The sequence below is a fragment of the Myotis davidii genome, unplaced genomic scaffold (genome assembly GCF_000327345.1).
Source record: "Myotis davidii unplaced genomic scaffold, ASM32734v1 scaffold147, whole genome shotgun sequence".
NCBI lineage: Eukaryota > Metazoa > Chordata > Mammalia > Chiroptera > Vespertilionidae > Myotis > Myotis davidii.
Window position 1 is genome coordinate 6,926,708 of NW_006383010.1, and position 21,887 is coordinate 6,948,594.

Genomic DNA, 21,887 nt, shown 5'->3' on the forward strand with positions numbered 1-21,887 from the left:
TATAAAACACCTTACTTCACTATTTGTTCAGGGTCACTGAAATCAGCATGGTTTGTGTATATCACACTATATATATGTATCAGAATATATATATGATTATATAGAAATGTATAATTCTGTTTTTTGTTTAAAATTTACTTTTTTCACTTAATAATATATCTTGGATACTTTTATTTTTCTACATCTGTGTCATTCTTTTAAAAATCCCAATAGTATGGGTATTCTTAGTATATATAATGACTCCTTTATTAATAGAAATCTATAGTTCTTTCATGTGTCCATTTGAAACACAGTCACAACAATTTTTCTTATATGAATGCAGATATGGGGGAATTTTTAGACAGGTGGTAATAAGTGAAATTGCTAGGTTAGAAAGCATTCAGACAGCGTATAAGAGAATCTGCTTCCTCACACTCTGATTATTTAACTTCTTAACCTTTCTCTTTTTTTCTCCTATTTTTGTCCCTTACCAGTGACTTTTGTATATTATTGATTTTTAGTGAGATTAAGAAGTGTTTCACATATTTATTGGTCATTTGTAGTTCTGTAAATTTTTTATTTATGCCATTTGTTCTTTTTTGTTTCAGGAAATAAGTGTTAATCTGTTCACTGAGGATATTTAAGGAAGAGTCCTTATATCTGAGCTAATAAAGCATTTTTTTAAGGGGAGGCCAGGGGATTGTCAAGGGCGGGGGGGAAAAAAAGGACACATATGTAATACCCTTTGCAATACTTTAAGCAATAAAAGAAAATAAATAAAATTCATACCTCAAAAAAAATAATTTAATTACTTAAAGATTAAGCATTTGAAATTATTCTCTAGAAAAATAAAGCTTGAATGTGATTGTTTCTTTTTTGTATAGCATGATTCACTCAAATATTTCCTGTTTCTGTCATTTCATAGACCACATTCTTCTCTTGAGTAAGTATTCTTACCAACAGATTCTAATTCCTATAGCCTTTTTTTTTTAAAAAAAAACCCAACAACAACAACATAGCAGTATCTTTAAAAATCTAATGTCATTATGATGTTTACATTCCCAGAGAAGTCTAAAACTGCACAAAGTTCTAGTGCATGATTTAGAAGTCCAATCTCATATTTAGGCAGTTCACTAAAAGTGAGGGGGAGACTCAGTCTTCAAGGAATTCTTATTCTGTAAGAAGTAAAACTTGTTTATTAGACTTCTCTTGGCTCTGTCAGTCATGATCTACTTAGCATAAAAATGAAGTTATGCTAAATCAAGTAGATAGCTTGGATAAGTTCCAGAATTCAATGTCTGCATGTGTATAAATATATGCTGATTCAAACTTAAGTACCTAAAGCCTGTAAGTTACTTTTTGAATGATTTGAGGATAGCAAAGTAATTAAAAAGCTAGAGGTAATCTCAAGATTTTTGCTGACAAGGGAACAGAACATTAGCTTGAAATGCGCTTCCTTAGGGAACATGGTAAAGAATGTAGCTTTTTATAGGGGTCTCATACAATTCGGCTAATGTAGAGCCATTGAGACCTACAGAATGTTTTTGGAGTGCCAACTTATAAAAGAATAGCTGTTTCTCATCATCATACATACTCCTGGTATATTTCTGCATGGCTAGTAAGCCAAATTCTAATGCTAGAAACTTCCAGAAGAAGGATTAGATTTTTAGAACATGTTTGGGCTTCTTTATCCCATTTTGTATCATTAAAATGAACACACTGTTAAAAATACTCAGAGATCTCTTAAAAACACTTTATGTATTTAAAAAATTATCTTCTTTCCTGCTACTGATAAATAGCTACAAATAAACTTCCACTAAAGGATTTTGAAAGATTTTTAAAATATCAACAGGAAGATTATAAATATTTTCCTCCCAAACATGACATCTGGTATCTTCTTCCCTGCTAAGATCTATAAGTGGCTTAAACTGTCACTTAACTTTGTCAAAAGCAACCTTAGGTAAGAAGCCAAACAACCTAAAGAATAATAGTTAATACAGCAACAACTGTACCAGACTCTAATATTAGTGGCTTTGCATTTGACTGCCAGAGAAAGTTAAGACTAGCTCAAGTTCAAAGAGAGAAAAATTACAATTAGCCAATCTATTATCTTTTACTCTATGTAATCTTATGTCCTTATACAGAGTGTCTTATATGATTGTCTCAGTTATCTATTCTGCATAACAAATCACTCCAAAAGTTACTGGTTTAAAGCAACATTATGTTATCACCTTCACCATCCTATGAATCATGTAGGCTAGAGTTCCGTGTGATGTCTTCTGCATCTGCAAATGGTTTACTACATGCCTGGCACTTGGGTGAAGTTGAGGTTAGTTAGAGAAAACCTCTTCTTGATCTGAAGACCATGAAATAGAGAAATAAGCTATATGCCCTGACTTACCCAATACACAATGGGGAGCACCTTAATAGACACTTCTATTAAAAAGCAGGAATAAACTGGCCTGTGTGGCTCAGTGGTTGAGTATCGACCTATGAACCAGGAGGTCACGGTTTGACTCCTGGTCAGGGCACATGCCCAGGTTGCAAGGCTCAATCTCAAGTCAGTGGTATGCAGGAGGCAACCAATCAATGTTTCTCTCTCATCACTGATAATTCTATCTCTCTCTCCCTCTCTGAAATCAATAAAAATATTTAAAAATATATATATTTAAAAAAAACAGGAATAATGGAAGCAACATAGAAGTCACTGATCTGAAATTAATCAGATCCAGAAGAACACAAGTTGCCATTTATCTTTGCTCATAAGAAAGGGAGTATGTTGAGTAGGACTCAAATATGTTCCCTGGGAGTTGTTTCTTGGCTGCTGGTCTAATGCTCTGGACCCTTGAAACTATTCTCTGAGTCATCTTTTTCTTAAGAAAAGGCCTAAAATTACACAGAGTAGTGTTCTCAGCCTACTTCCCGCTAGTAAGAAGTTTATGATCCTTTCAGTTTAAGCTGGTATAATTCTTTTAAAATCTATAAATTTGTAATGTATAAATTACAATCAAATGATTTTGATTATAAAAGAAGTTTTTCTTTTATAAAAGAAGTTCATCTTCAAGAACTTTGTCAATGGAGAAAAGAAATCAAACTGACAACTTGCTTAAAAATCATGAGGTTTGCCAAGTGTATGCCAAACTATTAACCAGTTATTTTTACCTTTTATGGAAAAACTTCCCTTGCCAACGAGTTGTGTGGTGAAAATATTTGTGGCAAAAGTGCTTGCAACAAAGATGTTTATGGCGAAATGCTCATAGTGGAAATACCAGACATGGTATATTTCATCTCTACTACATGCATTCATCTGTTAATGGACATATAGGTTGTTTTTTGGCCATTGGGAATAATGCCACAACAGCCCTAGCTGGTTTGGCTCAGTGGATAGAGCGTCAGCCTGGGGACTGAAGGGTCCCAGGTTTGATTCTGGTCCAGAGCACATGCCTGGGTTGTGGGCTCAGTCTCCAGTAAGGGGAGTGCAGGAGGTACCCCATCAATGATCCTCTCTCATCATTGATGTTTCTATCTCTCTTTGACTTTCCCATCCTCTCTGAAATCAATAAAAAAATGTTTTTTAAAAAGAATAATGCTATAACATACATGGGAGTGCAGCTATCCCTTCAACATCCAGATTTCAATTATTTTGGATATATTCCCAGAAGTGGATTGTTGGTAGTTCCATTTTTGACTTTTTGAGAAACTTCCATACTGTTTTTCATAGTGGCTGTACAAGGATTCTAATTTCTGCAAATACTCTGCACTTATTTTTTTTTTAATAGTCACCCTAACAGGTGTGGGTTGGTATCTTGTGATTTTGACTGGCATTTCCATTATGATTAATGATGGTTAGCACCTTTTCCTATATATATTACTCAGTTGTATGCCTTCTTTCCAGAAATGTCTATTCAAATTGACTACTTTTTAATCAGGTCATTTGGTTTTTTAGTATTGAGCTATAGTAGTTTCTTACATATTTCTGGAATTAACCCTTTATCCAATATATGGTTGGCAAATATTTCCCCCATGGGTTGTTTTTTAATTCTGTTGATAGGTTCCTTTGTTGTAAAGATGCTTTTTAATTTGATGTAGTTGCACTTGTCTGTTTTCTCCTGTTGCCGTGCCTTAGTTATAATACCCAAGAAATTGTTGTCAAACTAATGTCAAGAAGCTTTTCCTATATGCTTTCTTTTGAGAACAGTTGTACACTCATTCAATATGTGGTATTTGCTCTACAGAATATCCCAGGTGTAACAAAGGATGTAAGATATGCACACACACACAAAAAAAGCAAAGGAATTTCAAGGAAACTCTGGTCAACATTACTTGATTACTTGTTCCAAAATGGAAAATTCTTCTTAGTGAATTATGAATATTCAGAAACTGAGATCTGTTTTACCTCAGAGGAAGATAAAACAAAAATAAAGAGACATTAATTTTATAATGTTAAAAAAAGTTGCTAGCAATGCTAGTATATGATCCAGGTATATTGGCTGAATACAGTCTTTGTTCACCTGGTTAGCAAACAGAAATACATAGTCAGTGCAGATCCAATGAGGAAAATGGCATACAATACCAGTCTCTCCAACAAAGTGTCAGCAATATCATTTTTACACAAAAATAAAAATGTGCTCCCTTCTAAACCTACGGTCCTGATGTACCTAGTCATAATACCTTTCATCTCAAGGAAATAAGTATTTCAAATTGTAAAATTTGTAAATAAAACAAGAAAAATCTATCTGTCTATTAGGTAGGCCATATTAATTCCCTTTGATATACTATGATTTTTAGACATGTGTTATTTCTTTGGATCTTTTCTTTACAACCACCCCGTGAAAGATGCTATTGTTCTGTTTTGCCTATGATAAAAACAACAAACATGGATTCTGTGCAAGAAACAATAGAGCAGAAAAGTTGAGAGACATTCATATACCACCTTTCCAGGAGGCATCATAGGACCATACAAAGTGTCTGGGCCTTGTGGGCAGATGAGCAGGGAGACAGGCCTGCCCTGGCACTGGCTGCAAACCTGGAACCTTGCGCAAGCTGCCTTCGCTATAAAATGGTGATGATAATACCCATATCACAAGGTTGTAGGGTTCAAGTGAGATGAAGTATACACATCTCACACACACACACACACACACACACACACATATATGCATACATACATATATATTATGTTTGTACATATGTATATGTTACATTTATATATATATAAATTCAAATTCTAAAATATTAGAATGGAATTAACCTATTGAATCATTGGAATCGAGATAAGGTTAAAAGCCATAAAAGTAAGCACAAATGAAAAGGTTAACAGGTTTTGCTGCATAAAAACTGAATATTCCATATAGAAGTATTAAAAACCAGTAGTCTGGAAAACTTACCTAAAACTATGACATTTGCAGACTTTTTAAAATACATGGACTGCAAAGGAATTTATTTAGAGAAAAATAAGATAAAATATTCCTCCTTCCTCCTTTCCTTTCATACTTTCCCCCCCATCCTTCCACCACTCTCCAGCCTCATCTTTTCCTCTCACAAAACTTTATTTACCATCTACAGTATGTGGTGCCCCTTAAGCACAGTTTCACTTTCCATGGTTTCAGTCACTAGCAGGCAGCGTGGTCAGTAATGGGCTGGTGGCTCTTTAATTACAAAAGACAGGCCAGTCTGGATCATAGACCTTTGGATAGTTTATTGAAGACAGGATGCCCGACAACCATGTGAGCGAATATGGCTGGGGAACAGTCTAATATGATTTAAAACACAGCTCAGGGGAGAAGCTAGAACCAGAGACAACGAGGAGAAAAACAGCTTGGGCAGAGCATTTTTCATCCTTTGATAATAATGGCCTTACTTGACTTTGTGTCTTATCCTATTTCATTAAGTGGCAATTGTGTACTTTTTGAACATTAGTTAGGAGATGGAAAACATTTAAAAGCAACAAACTTCCATTAAGAACAAACAGTATGTAATGTTTTATGATATAAATAAGCATAATGTCACATATTAAAATTGCATTCTTATCTCTTACTCTAGGAGAACAGATATTTCTTGGTTTTTGCATATTATGCAATTCCATAATTTTGCCATCAATCCTTTTCAACTTTGTATCTACATAAATAACAATATATTATATAGTTATTGTGGTTTTTAATGTATACATCTATTTATTTGGCTAATTTTGTGGCCAATGGCCCTCAATCTGATAGGATTTCCTCCAATTTTTTTTCTTTTCTCATCAGATTTAAAATTATCTATGTAGTTGGCTCATGGTAAATGCTTAAACAAATAACATGTCTTACAAAATAACTAAAAGCTACTTGTCCTAGTAGAAGTGCATCCTGATAATTAAGTAGTGGGTAGAGTCTTTCTAAGACATTTTAATCATATTGAAGTTAGATTATGAATGAGGTATAACAAAGAAAGGTTTAGTGCTATAAGCCTTTTGAGAGTTTGCCCTTAAATAATGCATTTGTTTGAATCATTTCTATCTCTATGGCATTTTAGAGTGTTTATGGACCCTCTGGTCTCTTAACTTCAAAGTTCATTTTCTTTTCTATTTTTAAGATAATTTTTTTCTTATTTTCTGCTTTTCAAAATTTGAAAAAAAATACTGATTTTTGGAAGCCTATCCTTATGCATTCTTTCATAACCATCTTACACTCATCTTCCATTTTAACATTTGCCCAGAAAATTTGGTTTGGAAAGTAAATCATAAAAGTTTGTAGATCTGACATCAATGAAAACACCACCAAAATAGTTAAAAGTAATTGTTGCCTTGCAAGAAACTGAATAGCTATAGTAAAACTTATTTGCTCCAATATATAGCTTGTGCCTTACCAATTTATTTCTACGCAAGGTTTTTATTCTAAAATAAATTCAAAACTGATAACATAGTAATGGAAAACTCAGATAAATCAGTTTTGGGAACTACAAAGCCAGCTGGGACTTACCGCCTCTAAATTTCTCCAACTAATCTTCAGATTTCTAAAAATTTGTAAAACAAAACTGAGGATAGTGAACTCAAAGAACAGAACTTAAATATCTAGTGAGCCCACATCCAACTCAATGGTTCTAGGGACTCAAATCGTTATGGGGATTATTGGAAGTTGGCAATTCAAGTGCCCTCACTTTATCCATACTGTGCTTGAACATCTGAAACTGCTGATTCTTTCTAAACAGGGATTTCTAGGTTATGGACATTGAAGAAAGTAAAAACTGTTCTAACATTTGTAAAAGCCATAAATCTAACATGAAATGATTTACTCCAAATTTTATCCAATCACTTTGCCAATCCAATGGGAAAATATTTTTTAAATTAATATATATTATTTATTAAATTGTTTTTATTGATTTTTTTAAAGAGAGGGAAGGAGAGAAAAGCATCAATGTGAGAGAGAAACATCAATCAGCTGCCTTCTCTGTTGCCTCCAGTACGTACCAGACTAGGAATCAAATCTGTAACATGGGTATATGCCCTGACCTGAAATTGGGATGATGCTCACCACACCAGCCAGGGATAATTCATATTTTTTTTTGAAGCTGAAAAGTAATACTAACACTGAAAATATGATAATCTCATAATTGGTGGTATTTTAGTTCTTGACTCCACAGATGGGAGAGGGAGGTGAGGAAGAGTATTAAATAACATTTTCGTCAGCCCTTCCACACTCTGGTGAGAATATTGTCAGTTGGTTGAAACCTGAAAGAAGGCCAAAATTTTGGTTTAACCAATCATTTCCAAGTACGAGTGTACTTCAATTATCCCACCACAGAAACAAGGTTCTTTGGACATAAATTCTATAGAGAGAATGGAATGGGTAGTTTATTAGTAGTTTGATAACTTATTAATTTTTTGGTCTAAATACCATTAAAATCAGGCAATGTTTTCTAATGTCTTACTTGCACCAATTTTTTTTTTCAGCTAGAAGTATTAATGCACTGCATGTCATGCCTGGAGTGAAATTTTACAAGTTATGATTACTCTCCCACTTCCAAAAACACAAAAAAGAATTTATATATATTCTGTACTTCCCAATGGGCACAGATTTCTACCTGCAAGGTTTCAGTTGGAACTCTGGTTTGGCTAATGTTCAACCCCGCACTTCATTTATTCATCCTTTGTTCCCTCCTCCCATCTTTTCACTTGCTCCTACTCGGCTGTTTACTGGTTCATGTCATTTACTAGACTACAAACCTCAGGCAACTAAAAACAGCGATGTATGAATCTGTATGTATCTTGCCCTAAGAACAGCTCAAATGTCTGCTGAAAATATGCGGAGATTGTATCTTACAGTTGAAATTCTTCAACATTAAAAAAAATTCGTAAGTTCCCCTTATTTTCTTATTAGATTTCGAGCCCAGTTTTTAGCATATGTCCACTTTCCACCTTTAAGCCTTCTTTTTTTGGTCTTTGAAAATTGCTAAAACATTAATTTTTTCCTATCACAGGGCAATAGACTTACATTTTCTATGTTAGACCAAAAGTATGTACCAAGAGTGGGTAGATATCAGTCTGCAGAAGTGTAATGGTCGGTTATAAAGCCAAATATTCTCATGCTTTTATACTATACCAGGTTAACAAAATATAATAAAATCACAACATGTTTGTGTGTGATGTGCCTACATTTTGTAGATAATAAATGAGTGGATATAATATTATCCTCTAAAGCAGTGATTTTTAACAGGTGTGCCACAAGGGGCAACTGGTGTACTGTAAGAATTTTTAAAACATGCAATACCTGACTATTTAGTCAGGGGCACTGACCTCTTTTCCCTGAAGTAGGCAATTTAAAAAACTGACAATAACCAACACAACAATAGCCGTTCAGTGTGAATGAATCAAAATTATACCTATTTTTTTGTCAGATCAGCAATATATATATATATATATTTGGTGTGCTGCAGAATTTTAGTAATTAGTTTATGTGTGCCAGGAAATGAAAAGGTTGAAAATGGCTGCTGTAAAGGTCTAGGTGCGGCCCAGGAGCGTGGGCCTCTTTAACACTTTTCAGCCATCCTAACTGTCACACCAGATCAGAACAGAAGTGAGTCTTAGCACCCCGCAGCTGCTGGCCAAGTGTTCTCTCTGCAGCTCCCAGAAACTATTGCTTTCCTTCTGCCTTTTCCAGCTCTCACTTTGATTCTAGGACAGAGTTTTTTTCTGCCCAATTCACGGTACCTTGCCATTACCACCTCCCTTGCTCTTGGTCTTAATGTCTCCTATGGGTGTTCTTGTCCAACAGAAATCTAGAAATTCTGGCAGCAAAATGGACACTTGGGCATTAAATGGCCAAACAATGTTAGTGAAATGCAAGATTTCTGGTCCCAGTTGCAGTCTCCGAAGGAGAGGAATATCTCATCTTTCAACCAAAGGTTTGTTTTTCTATCTGGTTATAGGTTCTTTCATCAGAATACAGAAGTTACATTTCTCCTGTGCGGCACTCAGAAGGCATAGCCATATATATCTACGACAGGCAAGAACTCCAGTGAGTACGTTGTTTTACACTCTCTGAAATACTTCTGACATACAAACTCTCAGAGAAGGACAGTTTACCCCATCAGATTCCTATTTAGTCCCAGCCTCATTTATTTAGTCACTTTATAATATTGTGTTCATCTGATTAAGAATCAAAAAGTACAAATCTTAAAGATACTATTTTTACATTGTCTTAAGTCTACATTTTTTTTTGAGAGGTCCTTGGTATATTCTCATCCCTTTGTTTAGACTCCATACATTATTCTCCAAGATATCATATTTTAAAACAAGAGAAAGATCCTTCAGTGTAAAACGTCATCGGCCTTGAGATGCACCATTGTCTCTGTTGATACCCATCTCCCCCTTTCACCTGTCCCTGAATGTATCCATATTACAATTCTGACATTTCTACTGCAATCAATTTTCTCTTATTTAGGTATTAGAGGCCCAGTGCACAAAATTTGTGCATGGGGGAGGGAGTCGGGTCTCCTCAGCCCAGCTTGCACCCTCTCTAATCCGGAACCCCTTGGGGGGATGTCCCAGTGCCAATTTAGCCTAAACCGGCAGTTGGACATCCCTCTCACAATCCTGGACTACTGGCTCCTAATTGCTCACCTGCCTGCCGGCCTGGTCACCCTAACTGCCCCCCCTCCCCCTGCTGGCCTGGTCGCTTCTTACTGCCTACCCTCCGCCAGCTGGTCTCCCCCAACTGCCCCCCCGCTGACCTGGTTGCCCCAAGCAGCCTGCTTGTTCAGTCATTTTGTTGTCCCTCACTAACCCCCTTGCCGGCCTACACGTAGGCAGCCATTTTGTGAGGGCATGAGGGTCAATTTGCATATTACCTCTTTATTATATAGAATTGCTAAAACTAGAGGTTGACAATCTTACCTTGGAAAATAATTATTTCTATCTACCCTAGTTCTTATAACATGCTCTTATATATTTTAAATTTCTAAACTTCTTAGATAAACTTGTAGTATTCATAAGTGACAATGGATACCTGATACAGGTGAATCTGGCTAAGACTGAGCATATTTAGTTTCTTACTCTTTGACAGCCTATATATTGGCCCTGATATTTAACAGTGCAAGAAATGATCCAGTAAAGTTAATAGTCCACTGGGAAGGCAAAAGTAAACTTATATAATGAAGCATCTGCATATGTAATAAGGTAATGAGTTAAGTGACTTTAATGTTTAAACTTTGAATAACCCTTACAAATTGTTCTATGAATTTAAAGCAATATTCCACATACAATCCAACATTTTAGAGGCTTATTTTCAATGGCAGCTTCCTGGCTTTAGAATATTAAAAAGAAGTTCTATCTAACCACTTCAAAAGCAAACATAAAAGAGCTTTAATGTAGATATCAGAAGAAATATAAAAGAAATATATGGAAGAATGACATTGTGATAATAATAGTTGGTTGCAAGACTTTTTAAGTAGATTATGCAGAGCTTCTGTTTATATTCCAAAAAATTATCTAGTAAGCAGATTTCTATCTTTATGGAAAGAAAAATTATTAAAAATGAGGTCTGGAGGTCTAACCACAGATAAATTATAGTATGCTTGACATTTTAAAGTGATTTCAGGGACAATATAGTTCTTTATTTACTACGCTAAATTCTGTGAAACTAATCATAAACAAAGAATCATAGAGCCTTCTCAATTGACTGATAAACTTTCAACCAATCAGGAATCTCCCAAAACATCACTGAACTTAGGGTTTCTTAGATTCTGCTATAACCTTTTTCAGGACAATAAATCTGTTCCAACACACTGCACCAAAATTATTCTCTCCTGATTCTCAACCAGCTTTGTAATGAAAAATAAGAATGTACTCTTTGCTACAGAGTATCTCTTTGAATGTGTAAAATAACTAATGTCACCGAGTACCAATCATTCAAGTTTAGACTATTCCTCAGTTTCCTCAATAGGTCCTCAGATAAAAATGGCTCCTCAACCTTTTAACATCTTAAACTGACTCTTAACATCTCTACAAACTTCAGTTAATCAATATTCTTTAGAAGTGGAACTCAGAACTAGACACACGAATTCATGTAGGGTCGGCCCAGTGAAGAAACAGTTAGGAATTAATACGTTGAGCTGGAATCCTACATGTATAAATTTAGTCCAAGATTGCAATTGTCTTATTTTACTAACTGTGAGATAATAGAAATTCTATGTATTGGTATCTGCTTGGTGCAGAGCTCTGAAATGCTTGTTGTAATTTCCTAAGTGATAAGAGCCTTAGAAGCATCCTCTGTTCTAAAGTTTCATCTTTGACCCTGGTTCCTGACACAGGGCTTCTAAATCCGTTGGAATTTCTGGGTGATAGGAGGGCCTTTTGTTCTAATAAGGAGGCTTTGGGTGGGGTCCTGGATGGCTCCTGGATGAGAGCTAGTCATCAGAAAGACTAACCCATAATTAGAAGCGTGGAATTGTCAGCGCCAACCCCATCCAATTCTCCATAGAGGGAAGAGTGACTAGAAATGGAGTTAATAATTGATTATGTCTATGTGAAGAAGTCTCCACAAAAGTCCCCAAAAATATGGGGTTTGGAGAGCTTCTGTACCACATCCTGGGAAAGTGGTACATCCCAACATGACAGGGAACAGACACCCCTGAGCTCAGAACCCTCCCAGAGCTCGTCTTCTGAATCTCTTCACCTGACTGTCCATCGGTATCCTTTATTATATCCTTTAATAAAATAGTGAATGAAAGCAACTATTTCCCTGACCTCTGGGAGCCACTCTAGCAAATTAATAGGACCCGAGGAGAGGGTCACGGCAGCCTCTGATTTGTAGTCAAGTTGACAGAAGTTGTGCGTAACCTGAGGACTTAATACTTGTGAATAGCATCTGAAGTAGGGCAGGAGCAGCCTTGTGGGACTGAGCCCAAATGAACTGGTGGGACCTGACACTATGTGCTGGTAGACGGTGTCAGAATTGAGTTGTAGGATACCCACCTCGTGTTGCTGAATCGCTTGGTGTGGGGAAACCCCACACAGCTGGTGTGAGAAGTGCTGTGAGTGCGGTAGTCATGTGAGAGTAAAGGGGAATCATAGGGGGAAGACTGGAAATTTTTCCAAACAGTAGCCTAGACATAGCACTGCTGTTTTATGAATTCCTCTCTTAATAAAACACATCATTTTCACCTGACATTCTGTCAAAAGGCATTTAAAATTTTTTTTAACATTTTTCTATGAATGCCTTCTTAATACTTTAGGATTTTTTAGTCTTTTCTTTTTATTGTAATAGACATCTATTCTTTGGTATCTCCAGATCTTCATATACTATTCCAGTATTTGTTATTTGAGACAACCAGTCCTCAATCCCTTCCTACCAATCTTGATGGTTCTGGGGACAGCCAATGAGTTGATTGAACCAGGAGATGGACATGTGAAACAAAGTCTTTCTCTTTTTAATTTGGAATCAAAGAGATTATATTCTTCTCTGATTATGAAACTATAAGATGAACTGCTAGCAGTAGTGTGCCTCATATGAATAAAACCAGCCTGTGAAAATAAACCAATTTGTGATGAAAAGTAAGGTCCACTCTGGCTGTGTGCAAATCCTTCCAATTGTCCCTGGAACTTAGCTGTACCCAACTAGTTCTAACAAATATAGATTTTTCCATATAAAGTTTTTACTTATACCTTCCTCCCAACTTTGTGTCCTATATTAACTTTCTATTGTTGCTATCACATGAACTTGGTGCCTTAAACAATACAACTTTATTATCTTAGAGTTCTGTAAGTCAGAAAGCTGACAGGAGTCTCATTGGCTAAAATCAAGGTGTCAGCATAGCTGAATTCTACTCTGGAAGTTCTAGGTAAGAGGTCTCTTTGTCTTTTCTAGCTTCTAGACGTCATCTACATGCCTTGGCTCAATCTCCTTCCCTCCATCTTCCAAGTCAGCAATGTTCCTCTGTAGTCACATCTCTCCAATCCAGATCTCAACTGGGAAAAGTCCTCTTAAGGACTCACATGATTAACTTGGACATACCTAGATCATCCAGGATAATCTAATTTTACGGTCCCTAATTTTAAGCACATGTGCACAGTCTATTTAGCTATTCAATGTAACACCTCCAAAGGTTCATAGGGTTTAGGGAAGGGCACCTTGCAGGTGGGAGGCATTCTTCTGCTCACCACTACAAAACAAACCAGCATTCCATCCCTCACGTCATTCAGTTCAGTAATAAAAACATATTTAACAGGAGAAGCCAGATAGCCTCCCCATGAACAGATGCACGTTATTCAACAACATTATCTGGGAACAGTTGTTTAATTCACAATGACTGCTTCAAAATTGTTTTTCGGGAAAGAAAATTTTGGTTGGCTTTATCTTCTTTGGAAGATGAGTTTGAAGATCCTTATTGAATTTCCCCAGTAGACAATAGGATGCAATCTTTGAAATGCAGAATTAAAAGTAGTTCTGTACCCACATACTTGAAGCCTGAGGCAGCTAGCATTCCTGAGTATAGGGAGTAAACACAGCATCTCTCTTTGTTTTACTAATAGCTTTGTTTCCCCAAGCTGCCAGCACAACATCTGCCAGGCCAGAATGCGCTCCTTCCACACACCACGGAACCACTGCTGGCCAGATAAAGGACCTACGCTTCACGGTGTAAGGGCACGTGCTTTCCAGGCACTCAGCAGTTTTCAAAAGACAAAAAGTTCCAAGTAGAAATGAAGCTGCAGCCCCTCCTCTCCCAAAATCTTGAGAGTGGTTATGGAGTTGTTGATTCTGTAATGATCTCATACTCTCTGCAGCTTTATTGATTTTGTTTTTCAACAGAACTGTTAAAGATTACAGTTCTCAGATAGGCAGAATGTGGGCAGATGCTCATATGCTCACACATAGTTCCGCCAAGATATTTTTACATCTTTCTGCACTTAAGATAAAATGAAGACATGTGTTATAGATGTATGCTACTGGTGGGCACCCCCCCCTCAAGAAGAGAGTTTTTTGTGCACTCATTTCCTAGATGAAGTATTAAAACAACTCTACCTAGAAAAAAATGAACAACTCTTTCAAACTAAAAGAGATTTGCTTCTGAGGCGATGTATAAAACAATCCTAATTACTAAAACCCATCGAAATGGCAATTTGGGTCAGCATATCCAAATGTCACTCCTGCTCCTTCTAGTTCATTATAAACGTCTTGTCACATTTACTGGTTAAGCATCAAAATACAAAATGCTGCAACAGCTTATGCTCTGTTGATGTTCATTCATCTATTGTGCATCAGAAAGGCTCATTCCAAATATGGCATGAAAGAAAGAAAAGTAAGCAAAAACTAAACTCAGAAAAGACTTGAAATAAATCGCCCCAAGAAAAACATTCCAGAAGGAAACTGCAGAACCGTAGCCTTACCTTGGGAGACTTGGGCAGACCCACAGCCCTCTCTTCCGCGACATGTAGCAGAGTTGGCTTTGCTTCTTCCACCGAGGGATGTTTCGGGGGGCGAGGTGGGGGGTGCAAGAAGGAGCTTTCATATCTTCGCATCATGTAATACTGTTCTTCCGTGATCTCTTCGATCAGAGTCCTGACTAGAAATGATCCCCTATCCTGAGACAAATTACTAACTAACTGAACAGTCATATTTGAGCGGCTGACAGGAATTTCCCAACATTCTGTGGGGTTGGCAAAGTCACTTATGAGTAGATAAGAGTCCGTGATAGCTTCCTCCAACCGCAGTCCTGGCGTAGCCGCCAAGATGTCTTCTTCAATGAAAAGATCTCTCACAGATACTTTCACATTGAAGGGCAAGTGGAACTGTGCACAGAGCTCAGCAATCTGGTACTGCTTCTTATCATGAATCACTTCCACAAAACCTCCTTCCATGTATAAAGGGAGCAGTGCTGCCTCATAGGATTTTTTGAGGATTTTTTCACAGGCCAGAACATTCACCACTTTTTTGATGCCCTCAGAGAGGACTTCAGTCGTCCGTGAGTGATGCACTAGAAACTGGTCCCCGACAGCTACGGATGACAGCTCCTCATGCGGGGGATGGAAGGCTTTGGTGGCCACCACGTGGAGCGGTTCCTTTTCACTCTTCGCTATCTCAAGGTCATAAGCTGTTGGGAATTCCCGAGGTCGCCGCTTGAATTTGCCTTTATAGCTCTTGGGGATTAAAAAGTGTCTTTTAGGAAAATGGCTTCTAATTTCTGAAGCTAAGATCCTCGATGCCTGACACTTTTGGTGAATCACAATGGTTTTCCCAGGCTGTAAGATGCTGGCGAGGAGCTGGCTTCCTTGAGGTGCTTCTATGACCTCAGCCACAATGGGGAACTCTTTACTGGTCATTTCAGAAAGATCTTGTGTAGATAACAGCTGAAGAAACCAGTTGGCGTCATAACTGTCAGTGATGTCTTTGACTTCAACATCTAAACTGGGGAGGATGCGGACTATATCCTTTCGGACTGGAAAAAAAAAAAGAAGTATGACATTTTGTGCATCAAAATGTTGCTGTGAGGAGGTATTAGGATCTCTCCAGGCGCCATAGATAAATTTAATTTTTAAAAAACTCAGATGTTCCTGATATAACATTTCTTATATGTGACTTTACTTTTTTTTCAAATTTTAAAATGAAATCATTATAAAACCAACACCCATAAACCTGTTGCTCAGCTTAAAAAAATAGACATTAACTGGTACCTTGGAGCCCTATGAACCTCACCAAAATCACATCCTCCTTGTGGCAGCCTCAGAGTAACAATTCTCCTGATTCTAGTGCTACTCATTTCCTCATTTTTCTTACAATTTCTCACACATAACATACTTGAATATATGTGCATGTGTGATAATGTATATGTATTTTTTCTCCAAAAGGTTTATCATACTATTTTATCCTGTTCTTGAAGTCCAGACAATATATGTAAAATTATCTTAGAAGAAAGTTTGGTACTTCACATAGGACCCTGCATAAGGCCCAAGACATATTATTTAAACAAAATGTTATCATGTGCAGTACAGCGACACTGCAAAATCATGGGATATAGGTACTTGAGATTAATATATGGAAATGGATATCATTATGTAACCTTTTTAGCTATTTCTTTTTCTGCTGGTGCTACATTAACACCTGGACAGAAAGGGTGGCACAGGGTGGGTCATAATCAGAGGAGCCCCTGTGGAGCCCTACCTATGCCAGTGGGATGCTTACCAATGTATTCTTTTTTTTTAATTTATTGATTAAAGTATTACATGTGTGCCCTTATCCCCCACCAATGTATTCTTTATTTGATGTATCATTGGGGACTAGTGAATCTCTCTATTTTTTTTTTTTCAAGAGCCCATAGTCCCAGGACTCTTTATTTGAGACTATGGGGACACTTAAAATATTGTCCTGAAATTATCTGCTCTCCATGTACTACCCCAAAGAGTAGCCTTAAAAATGATCTTGCATTGAAAATAAAGTTATACGTTATTATTAGCAGGATTTTATAATGATTTATATATTTTGATAATTTCCTAACACAATGTTTTAGAGTGTTTTCATGATCTACCGTTGCATCCCAATATCTCCACGCACCTTCCTGTCAATATTCTTTCTTCCTTGCATACTTTTGAAAATGAATAATTTGGAAGATTTAGAAGACAGAACTTCCTTTTATAAAATGTTACCTATATTATTATTTTTATACTATTAACTTTATGTATGTAGCTTCTGAAAACTATATAACTCTATACTTTGTATCATATTACTTGTACATTCTGTGGACAAAGTTATTGAAGACACAGAATGAAAAAGTATTATTTCCTTGAATATAAAAATGAAAAAAATCAAAGCTTGTATGTAGGCTGAAGGTCAGTAAATATTGTAAAAATTATTCACTGAAGAGAGAGGGAGAGAGAGAGAGAGAGAGAGAGAGAGAGAGAGAGAGAGAGAGAAGGGCTAAAAGAACACTCATTACCTTTATCAGTTCATTTTATAAGGTTTAGGATATCCAAACTTTTGAGATTGTTGCAACAGGTTTCCTTGAACCTCTAGGTAATTCTAGATACTCTAAAATCTCAGTTATTTAGATCAAAGTGGGCTAGATTAATAATTGTAGTAGAGCTAGCAATACACTGGCTCATGCCACTTCTCAGTTGAGGGAACAGCTAAATGGATCCATCACAACATAGGCACCCTAATGAGAGCTCATCCCAATCTATATCTGGGCACACAGTGGGTACTGAGGGCAAGGAACTGTCTTAATAATTTAAGAGGGCTTCATTGCTGCCAGAAAAAGAGACCAGGTCAGGCTATCTAACCTCTGTTAACTTTTTTGTTTTTTTGTTTTTGGCGTTTTGAATTCCTAATCTGTCTTCAATACGTTTGTACCAAATCCATTAAGGGTATGCTGGCCTAGCTCATCCTACTTGACATGTCAGCAGCACTTCACAGAGTAGATTTGACTTGCTCCTCTTTGCTATGTTTTCTTCACTTATTTCCATATCTTACTTATGATTCTTCTCAATTTCTTTTCTGGTTTCTTCTCTCTTCACACTACCCACTCTTCCCTACCCCCTCACACACCTTTTCATGTGTCTTGGTTCTCTTCCTTTCCCTGTCTACACTCACGCCCACTGTAATCTTGTACTCTCATGTCTTTAAGTGCCATCTGTATGCTGATGACTCTCCAAACTATCTCTAACCAAGTATTTCTCCTGTTCTCCAGATATCTACTTGGGATCTCTACCTGGATATCTAATAGATTTCTCAAAACTAACATGCTCAAACTGAAATTCTGCCCTTCTCAACCAAAAACTAGTCTATTTGTTGCTTTTTCTATCTCAGTTATTGAGGATTCATTCGCCTTATTCATCCCAAAGGTCTCAGAAATATACTTAGCTTTTCTCTTTTTCTAAAATCTAGTAACCATTACATAGAATTGCCCTGATCTAAACTACATTATCTCTTGTCTAGTTTATCGCAATGGCTTCCTACAGTTTTCTTACAGTCAAATCCTTATGAGCCAGCCAAATATATATATTTTTAATGTTAAATTGATCATATCTCTCTTCTGTTTATAGGAACACAACAGTAGTCCTTTTCATTCAGAATAAGAGTCAATACCCTTTCCAGCTATAGCAGACAGTAATCATAGCGTAACTCCTAGCAGATAAATATAAAACCTCACACCAAAGGTCTATTTACCTCAGTTTCTTTCTTTTTTTAAATATATTTTTTTATTGATTTCAGAGAGGGAGAGAGAGATAGAAACATCAATGATAAGAGAATCATTAATTGGCTGCCTCCTGCACACCCCCACTGGGATTAAGCCTGCAACCAGGGCATGTGCCCTTGACCGGAATCAAACCCGAGACCATTCAGTTACCAGGCTGTCGCACTATCCACTGAGTCAAACCAGCCAGGGCCCTCAGTGTCTTTTTTAACCTGTTAGATCATGTCTAGCTTTCAACAAGAAGTTACAAGGTATGTTAAAAGGCAAAGAGTGTAGTCCAAAGAGACAAAGCAAACATCAAAACTAGACTCAGATATGGCAGAGATTTGGAAATTACCAGACTGAGAATTTAAAATATGATTAATATCTTAAGGGCACAAAAATGCAAGAAAAGATGAGTAATGTAAGCGGAGAGGTGGAAACTCTTGGGGAAAAGGGAAATGTGGGAAATTAAGAACACTGCAACAGCAATGAAAAATTACTTCGATGGCTCAATCAGTAGACTGGACACAGCAAAGGAAAAAAATCAGTAAGCTTGAAGGTATGTCAATAAAAACTTCTCAAACTGAAAAGCAAAATAAAAAAGAGACTGTGGTTAGGAGTGTGGTTAGCATGATGACCACTCTGCTGAATGATGAGTGAGAACCTGAGAAAGATGGTAGATATGCTAACTTTAGGGCTGGAGGTTGGAATAAAGGTTAGCTTTCCTAACCCCCATGATCGCTACCTGCTTTTCCTCCAGTTCTTTCTTAAGACTAGGAAGTTAGACTGTCTGAAAGAATTGTAGAAAGTATGGTATTGCCCTGGGAATCCTGGGTCAGATTTCTTGTAAGCTGATCACCCAAAGGAAAACTTTGCACAATGAAATATTCTTTTTTCAAAGTATGGTTGGAGGATGTGGAAGCGGAGTGAAGGGGAAGGCCTGGGAAAAGCCAGAGATGAGATTGGACAGGTGGAGGTAAGCCCAGTGAGCATGAGGAATTGGTGAGCATGTGATGTGAAGCATTGAGACCAAAGGAGTGTGTATGGCATATGATGAGTTTGGTAGTTGAGCTCATATTACAGGTATGAACTAGTTTCTACCAGGCTCACATATAAACTGGAAAGAAAATAGCTTTCCATCTACATAGGGAAAGTTTCTCTTCTTAGTTGGACTATGTCATTCTGCTTCATTTATATAACAAATGGGAATTAAAAGCAGTAGGTTGGTGAAGAGTAGAGATAAGTTAAGAAATTTATCATAACTGGTTATAAAAATATTGTAACAGTTTTCCCCAAAAGAGAATGTGCTTTGTGAATAGACACACACCAGCAAGTTGTTAAACTAATATACTCTTGGTCCTTATATTTTGTACTCGTAGATGTCACCTTTAGGAAAAACTGCTGCAGATGTAGTAGAACAGGAATGTAAATAAAGGGATGCAGAACACATTTTTTCCTCCTTATTTGATTAATAGCAAATATGCCTAGTTTGGAAGCACTCTTAATGTGGGGAACTGATATAGGGTTGAGCCTCGGACTGACCTGCTGGCAAAGTCACAAACAAGTCCCAGCTTAGAGGGCTCAGTCCTCTTAACATAATTAGGCTTGACCTTATAACAGTCCCCAGATCTTACCTGGGAAGCTAATGGGCTGAGGGAAGTGCAGGAAGTGGAATTATGGTCAAAACAGGTGAAACTCACAAGAACTGTGTAACTATGGTAACCACGGCCTTGTTTACCTCTGACTATAAAAGGTTGGTACGGCCTGAGCACCAGTGCAAGTCTTTCCTCTTGAGTTGGATTTACCCGCCTGGCCCCCAATATTCCCAAATTATCTCTTGTCTTTTCTCTTTCATTTGTGTGCGGCTCCTCATCCAGATCCTGAACCCTGAACCACACGGGACGTGGAGGGAAACATTTACAACACTTAATTTCCTGATACTAAAAGATTTTAAACTCCCTGGAATTGTATATGCCAACTGGCATGTCAAGTGTGACATTTAAAAATGATAATGCTTCAAAGTATAAGTCATTGCTCAAGAACATATGTTTGTGAAACCATGCTGATGGAGCAAGAAGCCACTGCTCCTTGGACCTGCTCACTGGCCTATGATTTGTTGCCATCAGTATGATATTGCTGAGCATGCCAGCCTACAACTGCTTTAATCAGGAGCTTTTCCTCAAGAATCACTCTTGAGAATTCAGGACTCATTAAGGAGAATCTATCCTGTTCCACAGAGTTTTAGAGCATCTTCCCTTGAGTTATACAGAAATCTGGTTTACAACTGTTATTTTCCTAAAAGTGAGGGCAAGCCTCGGCAATCTAAGGGGCTTGACAATATGGCTGAAGTGCCTAGAAGTTCCATGAAGTCACTGGAAATCGTTGAACCAATCCATTTTCCTCAGATCAAACTTTCTAAGGTAACTATTAACCTGATTTTCTTCTTAGCCCAAATTCACATGTTACAGTTATTCTAAAGTTTCCTGGAAGCTCCAAACTGGCACTGGAACATACTGTACCTAGAACAATTTTGTTGTTCCAGCTTCTATTTGGTACTGAGACCCACTGTAGTGCTCTGTTGCAAAGGACCCTTTAAACCCTCCGTATAATTTCTAAAGTCTTTAAAGCATCCAGTACTTGAAAAAAAAATTAAGTGAAATTCACATACCATACAATTAACTAAAGTGTACAATTCAGGGCCCGGCATTATTCTTTAACTATCTCAATGTTAAAATAGAATAAATGACCCACTCCAACTCTTGAGAATTTTGGCTTGTTCCTTGTTGGGGCTGCGTGGTGGTAGCTACATCTAGACTTCATATTTTAAGCTGAAAGGCAAATGTTACACCTAAAAATATCCCACACTTCTTCACTGCAGTACTTAAGTTGTGGATCAAGCAACTTTTACATCCCACTTTCTCCCAAAAAGAAGGTGGGGTGGGGTGGGGTGGAGGGAAAAGGAGCTGTAGAAGAGATTTCAAGATACTTCCTTTCCTGAGTGGGTAAAATGTTTGAAATAACCATCTGAATAATTTTGAAATGACAATAATGGTCTTTCTTTCTTCATAGAAAGACGATTGATTAGCGTATGTAAAAAAAGATTTGCTTAGCGAAGTTAAAGTGTAAGCCTCGCTTTGTATGAGTATGTGGTTGAATGTGTTTTGGGTTATAGATAGTAATTTTTAATTAAATCTCCATTTGGTGGATGTACCAGAGGAAAAAGTTTTAGGCCATCTCTGTGGCTTTTCATGTATTTATTCCTG

The 21,887-nt window shown here is 37.1% G+C and overlaps 1 protein-coding gene across 1 annotated transcript in view; it reads right to left on the reverse strand.

Moving 5' to 3' along the window:
* THEMIS (thymocyte selection associated) overlaps positions 1-21,887 on the reverse strand; it is a 137,655-nt gene that overhangs the window by 51,884 nt on the left and 63,884 nt on the right. The window contains exon 4 of the mRNA XM_015557842.1: positions 14,843-15,891. Coding sequence (XP_015413328.1) covers positions 14,843-15,891 — 1,049 coding nt within the window. The remainder of the gene's footprint in view (positions 1-14,842; positions 15,892-21,887) is intronic.